Source organism: Wasmannia auropunctata, unplaced genomic scaffold (assembly GCF_000956235.1).
Source record: "Wasmannia auropunctata unplaced genomic scaffold, wasmannia.A_1.0 LD336026.1, whole genome shotgun sequence".
Lineage (NCBI taxonomy): Eukaryota > Metazoa > Arthropoda > Insecta > Hymenoptera > Formicidae > Wasmannia > Wasmannia auropunctata.
The window spans coordinates 1,888,279-1,895,318 of NW_012026864.1; the positions used below are offsets into that span (position 1 = coordinate 1,888,279).

At 32.5% G+C, this 7,040-nt stretch overlaps 1 protein-coding gene across 2 annotated transcripts; it reads left to right on the forward strand.

The window, feature by feature from the left end:
- Positions 1 to 1,328: 1,328 nt before the first annotated feature.
- Positions 1,329 to 5,005, forward strand: LOC105452784 (F-box only protein 6-like). Of its 2 annotated transcripts, none has more exons than XM_011694194.1 (4): positions 1,329 to 1,422; positions 3,495 to 4,088; positions 4,410 to 4,535; positions 4,642 to 5,005. In XM_011694194.1, exons 2-4 carry the CDS (start codon positions 3,495 to 3,497, stop codon positions 4,939 to 4,941), a joined length of 1,020 nt encoding a protein of 339 aa, XP_011692496.1. In that variant the 5' UTR covers positions 1,329 to 1,422; the 3' UTR covers positions 4,942 to 5,005. The 2 variants fall into 2 exon arrangements, with proteins under 2 accessions (XP_011692496.1, XP_011692497.1); XM_011694195.1 differs by lacking the exon at positions 1,329 to 1,422 and adding an exon at positions 3,402 to 3,427.
- Positions 5,006 to 7,040: the final 2,035 nt, after the last annotated feature.

A 7,040-nucleotide genomic window follows, 5' to 3' on the forward strand; every position in this document is an offset into this window, starting at 1 on the left:
ACAATATACTAAAAATAATAGATACCGAAAAGATTAGACATACTCCTCCGCAAGGTAGGAAGTATATTAAATTGAATATCTATTAAATCTAATTAAATTTATTAAATCTAAGATTTATTTTTTATTTCTACAATAAATATTTCTACAATAATATTAGCCATGTAATGCGGGGGGAGGGGCGGAGCCCCTCTCCCCTACACCCCCCTCCCCGCCTGCGCCCATGCTACCTACTGGGAGGACTTTGCTCCCCAACCCCCCATCGGAGGCCATCGCTCCCTGAATCTAACACACTGCAGAGGGGAGGGTTTGAAATAAACCTTGCTTTACGACTGTGCTTACGACTTGTGACCTCTTTGCTTGTGACTGCCTGACTGGCTTTATGTATTTTGAAATATATAAACAACTTTTGATGGGCACCAAAATGCTGTCTCATATTTCTGGCAATATGAGATTTTACCCACCATCTTCTTGTTACTTTTTTTTTACGTTTTTAAACTTAATCTCATTATGATAATTTTGGTCCAAATTAATAATAAATTTGTATAATTATTCAATTCCTCAAGATCCATTGTACATTTAAACAAAGTGCGATGAGCTAGTGCAGTGCACGAAAAGAAATGCTGCAAAGTGTAAACCAAAATATTTAGGTTTCTCAAGAAACTAATCAATTTTTGTATTTACATAAATATTTATACATTTTCTGAATATACATACATGATTCTTATATCCTCTGTCCGTTTCAGGAATCGAATGCAATTAATGCACAAATTCAACGAAAAAGCACAGTAATCGGTAGTCGCAATCAAAGAAGTTATATACTCGCAACGGAACGCAGCCTTTATGTTTAATGTAGAATAGCAAGTCGTAATCACATCCAACATTCAATATACGACGGGCCTTAGGTCCGTTCTACAATACGTCGTATGTCGGGTCATAAGCCGTAAAAATTAACCAATTACAATCGAATATTCTTACATTTAATTGTGATTGGTCAATTCTTACGACTTACGGTTTACGACCTGACTTACAACGTATTGTAGAACAGGCCTTAGTACCCCTGACATTGGAAGTTGCGCGCCCCGAGCCCCAAGCACAAAGAAAAAAAAGATTTCTAAAATTCCTGCTTTTAGCGCTACTCAGAACCATAGCAAAGACGTAGCAAAATAAATAAGCGCTCAATTGTTATATGTTTTTATAAATTTAAAAAATATTGTTGGCACCTATATTAAAATTTTACGCCCTATGGAGCGTATATTGCGTACAATATTGCTACGGCACTTCAAGCATGTCGAAGGGGAGAGAAGAAATGCTCCGACAGATGAGTTTGAGCGTCAGGCAGCTTCAGACGAATCGAAAGTTCGTTTTCTTATCGAAGTAAATTGTGTAAAAATTTATTATCCAATACTTGGCCGTACATCCAAGGTGAGTTTGTCTCAAATCGTACGTTCCATGGGCTCAACTTTCCAACGCGCCTATAGCTGTATATTATTTTTTTTTTATCGGCGGTATAATCGTAACCACGTGCACGCATTCTTCGATTCAATTCCTACCATTTCTAGAATAAGAAATCTAAAATGACCAAAAAAAAGAAGATATTGCTCCCGCCAATTTGAACAATTAATACACACGTCATTAATTTTAATGTCCTTAATTATAGTAGCCAAATTCACTTAAAACATTTTAAATATTTAAAAATATTTAAATATTTAAAAATGATATTATTTTTTTTAACAAACTTTTATATAAAGACGTTCTAATAAAATGTAAAGAAAATCAATATTTCTAAATAATCTAATATTTTTTGCTTACTGGAATTGTTAGCTGGTAAATATTGTAAAAATATAATAAAATTTTAGTAACATTCTTGTAATGTTATTAAAAACGTACGATCGAATAGAAGTTCATTAATCAATATGTTCTCACTATGCTCGTAAAATGTCCCTGACAATTCTAATACAACCCTGTTAAAAAAAATCGATAGAAAACGATATAATCGTTTTTAATCGTAATTATAAATCGTAAAAAAATTATCATAAATAAAAAATTTATTATTATAATGTTTTAATCATTTATTCATGATAAATTTCATCAAAACGGTATAAAACAATAATATATTATAGAAATTCTATTGATATTTCAACGATTAAAATCACTTTTATCAGATAAATATTTAAAAAATTGTAGACAATTGATAACGAATGATAGGAAACGATAACATTTCTTCCGGTGTAGAAAAAGTGGAACGATAATAAAATATTTGGCAGACCCTATCGTTTTCTATCAATTTTTTTTATCAGGAAAGAGCCTGATTATTTTCAGAATATCCTCAATGCTTCTTCTCAGCATCGTATGCTGTTTCTTCTTGTATTAATTTCCCGCATTAAGGTTTTTGTTTCTACTAGAGTTATACCCTCAGTTACAGTTTTAGACTCATGAAACGATATTTCGTTCAGATATCGATCGATAGTGATGACAATTTCAGTAGATCGAACAAAAAGTCTTAATACAATTTTTGCATGCGTGGCTACCTCCAATCGAGGGGATTGAGGCGTGCGTACGTACGCACGCACATTGCAACTGCTTAGAACCCCTGACATTGGAAGTTGCGCGCCCCGAGCCTCAAGCACAAAGAAAAAAAAGGTTTCTAAAATTCCTGCTTTTAGCGCTATTCAGAACCACAGCAAAGACGTAGCAAATAAATGAGCGTTCAATTGTTATGTTTTTATATATTTAAAAAATATTGTTGGCACCTATATTAAGATTTTACGCCTACGGAGCGTATTTTGCGTACTTTATAAGTTTCTTTTCAAAAATTATAGAAAAACAAATTTTAAAAATATCTTAGAATATACCAAAAAGCATATATATGTATATGAAGAATTCTCACCTTGCATTGAGGATATATTGGACTAATATAATGCACCAATGAATTCTGCTATTACGATTGTAAGTTAATCCAATATTGACCCAGGCGCAAATAAAAAGAGCCCATAGCCATAAAAAAAGCCATCAAAAGAAAGAAAAAAATTGTAAGCATGTACTTCGTGTATTTTGCGCGCGTAACGAAAGTTCGTGGAAATTCGAACGATAACAGCGAACCGCTTCCTCGAAAACGCCCCAACGACTTTGACTTGGTCGATATAATACTGATGACGTCGTAAAGGCAGATGTAGACTTGTTACATAATTATGTATCATATTATTGTTATGTATTAATTCAATGATACATCACGTACGGTGCGCCTCTTTTGTACAATTTATTGTTGTATAATTTTGATACGCACCGATGATACTCCACACAGCATACTTTTGAGGAACATCCTGGAAATGTTTTTAACTAAGACGAAAGACGTTTTCTAGACGTTTTCTAAAAAGGTTTTTTAGGACGTTTTTTGAAAGTCTGTACTGTATGGAACAATGCGCAACAAGTCTGTAACCGCCTTAAACACATGCGTTTCAATATGTCACGATGTAACATGTTAAATGTTTTAACAGATGATGGGACAATTCAACGCTACTCCTTCGAGTCCTCGCGTGATGTTCGATGAAAAGGATGACAACGGTTTGACACTCTGTGACAAATATCTACCGAAAGAAATGATAATAGAAATCCTCTGCTACGTCGACTGCAATACTCTGATGGACTGTGGATTGGTGTGCAAACGCTGGAAGATGCTGATGAATTCCGTCTGGCGGAAGAAAATGAGGCAAAAGTTTAATATGTCGTTTGCGGGGAGTGATGAAATCCCCTGGTCTATAATCTATTTCGCATTCGAGCCTTACAACAAGAACTTGTTGAAGTACCTTCATTGCGCGGAATTCGCGAAAAGCAGCTTTAACATAATGGGTTATAAATTGTCCGAAACAGCAAGATCCATATCGGCGCCATGCTATTCGATGCTAGACGACGAATCAAAACTCCAAACCAGAAATTTATATCAAAATACCGCTTTTGCTATCCGTTTTGCTACTCCGCTCCCGAGAGTCATGCTGACGAAACTCTTAAGGAGCAACGAAAAGTATATTGTACATTTGACAATGAACAGGATCGATCCATATATTCTAGACACGTATCAACCACCTATAGTGGTATTATCAGAATTTATATGAATAAAAATTATTACACACACACACACACACACACACACACACACACACACACACACACGCGCGCGCGCGCGCGCACGCACGCACGCACGCACACGCACACGCACACGCACACAGAATGTTTCAGATCTGGTACATTAGTTATTTTTTCTAATGACAGATTCTTGAAGTCATTTAAAGACAAAATTCTAATATCAAAACGTTGAGATTTTACAATTTTAGTTTTAGCATACACAGCCAGTTTAAATTACATATATATTTTTAACATATATATTTGTGACGTGCTACACGTACATGTTACAGATAAGCGAATGGTACAACACTGGAAAGAATACTCATGCAACGTATATATTGAGCGTTAAAACGAACCTGATAGACAGGTTTCTATTTGAACATCCAATAAGATGTGACGAAAAGAACTGGATGAAAGTAAGTATATGCATCGATAAAATAATTCATGTTTTGCATACAAATTTAAATACAGGAAACATACTATCATCAATTTATATATTTTTTTGTATGTTTTATTGCTCAGGTTTCACATGTATTTAAAAACTATGGACCCGGTCTCAAACGTATCACTTTCGAGCACAGTGTACAATTTCACAGGGACGCTTATAAACACTGCGGGCCAATTATAGTAGATGATATTTTAATCAGTGGGGCATCTGTTTGTGTGCAACTTTTTGAGATTGCAAGTACAAACCCATTAAAACAGGAATCACAGAAGAGAGAGGAGTGTGTTAGAGATGTTATCTCTGTTGTTTTAAAAAAAAAAAAGTTATGTGAGAAAAAGGTAAAAATTTTAAATGAAATAAAAAATATATTAATATAGAAAAGGGAAAAATAAAGTCTCGAGTTAATAAATTGTCCATTTTCTTTTCTATACATTTTGACCTTAATAGCGAAAATTTAAATTAAATTTTCAAATGTTCAATTGAACATGAACATTTTATTAACTCCAAACCAAGGATTGAAACGTATGCGATCTCTTTATGCTTTTATTAATTTAATAGATATTCTTTCTTACGTAATAATAATTGCATCGGCTCTAAAAGACAATTTGTAATTTTATTCTCAATTTGTTATCTCGGAACCTTTTGAATTTTTGAATTAAAAATTATTACACACACACAGTGTCTAAGACTTATCACATTATTCTTTCTAAAGGCAGATTCTTGAAGTCATTTAGAGGAAAAAATTCGAATATCTAATATCAAAACGTTGAGTTTACAATTTTAGTTTTAGCATGCACAATGAACCAATGAGTTCAATAAATAACGAAAAAAAAATTACAAAGATATAAATTCAAAGATGCACTCAAAAAGTATTTAAAGAATTAATATCTATTTATATAACAATTAAGGGCATCTTCCCTATACAATGGACCTGAACGCGCAAATTATGAACACTTCGCTCATTTTTAAACATTTCCGATTGGAAACTATTGTAGTTTTAACATTTTAGTAATAGATTTTTGTCTTTAAATAATTTCAAGAATCTTATATTAGCAAGTGGTGTGGTAGATCTGGAACATGCTCTGTGTGGGTAAAATTGCAAATTAAAAATTATTGAGGCATACATATATACATGTATTTATACATAATAAAAATTGATTTTTAATGAAATAAAAATCTTTTTATCAACATGCCATTGTAACCCTATAAGTTTCAAGCCAATATCTTAAACCATTCAGAAATTATTCAGATGGTCCGTTTTAAATATTTGAAAATATATTATTTTTTTTTAGCAAACTTTTATATAAGAACGTTTTAATAAAATAAAATCAATATTTCTAAATGATCTAATATTTTTTGCTTACTGGAATTGCTAGCTGGTAAATATTGTAAAAATATAATAAAATTTTAGGAGTTCTTCATTTTTGTAACGTACGGTCGAATATAAGTTCATTAATCAATATGTTCTTACTATGCTCGTAAAATGTTCCTGACAATTCTAATACAATCCTGTTTAAAAAAATCGATAGAAAACGATATAATCGTTATTAATCGTAGTTATAAACCGTAAAAAATTATCATAAATAAACAATTTATTATAATAATGTTTTAATCATTTATTCATGATAAATTTCATCAAAACGGTATAAAACAATAACATATTATATAATATTATAGAAATTCTATTGATATTTCAACGATTAAAATCACTTTTATCAGATAAATATTTAAAAAATTGTAGAAAATTGATAGAGAACGATAGGAAACGATAACATTTCTTTCGGTGTAGAAAAAGTGGAACGATAGATAGGACATATTAAATATTTGGCAAACCCTATCGTTTTTTATCATTTTTTTAACAGGGAAGAGCCTGATTATTTCCAGAATATCCCCAATGCTTCTTCCCAGCGTATGCTGTTTCTTCTCGTATTAATTTTCCGCATCAAGGTTTTCGTTTCTACTATAGAGTTATATCCCCAGTTACAGTTTTAGACTCATGAAATGATATTTCGTTCAGATATCGACCGATAGTGATGACGATTTCAGTAGATCGAACAAAAAATCTTAATACAATTTTTGCATGCAAGGCTACCACCAATCGGAGGGGAGGGGGTTGAGGCGCGCGCACGTACGCACGCACGTTGCAACTGCTTAGTACCTCTGACATTGGAAATTGCGCGCCGAGCCCCAAGCACAAAGAAAAAAAAGGTTTCTAAAATTCCTGCTTTTAGCGCTACTCAGAACCACAGCAAAGACGTAGCAAATAAATGAGCGCTCAATTGTTATGTTTTTATATATTTAAAAAATATTGTTGGCACCTATATAGTATATTAAGATTTTACGCCTATGAAACGTATTTTGCGTACTTTATAAGTTTTTTTTCAGAAATTATAGAAAAACAAATTTTAAAAATATCTTAGAATATATACCAAAAAGCATATATGCGCGGTCATTAATCATATAATTGTCGGAAAGT

Bases quoted from the DNA above. Each gene is read 5' to 3' on its own strand.
- LOC105452784 (XM_011694194.1), top strand. From the start codon at position 3,495: ATGATGGGACAATTCAACGCTACTCCTTCGAGTCCTCGCGTGATGTTC. The intron at 4,089-4,409 runs GTATTATCAGAA...TACATGTTACAG, and splicing joins CGTATCAACCACCTATAGTG to ATAAGCGAATGGTACAACAC. The intron at 4,536-4,641 runs GTAAGTATATGC...TTTATTGCTCAG, and splicing joins ACGAAAAGAACTGGATGAAA to GTTTCACATGTATTTAAAAA.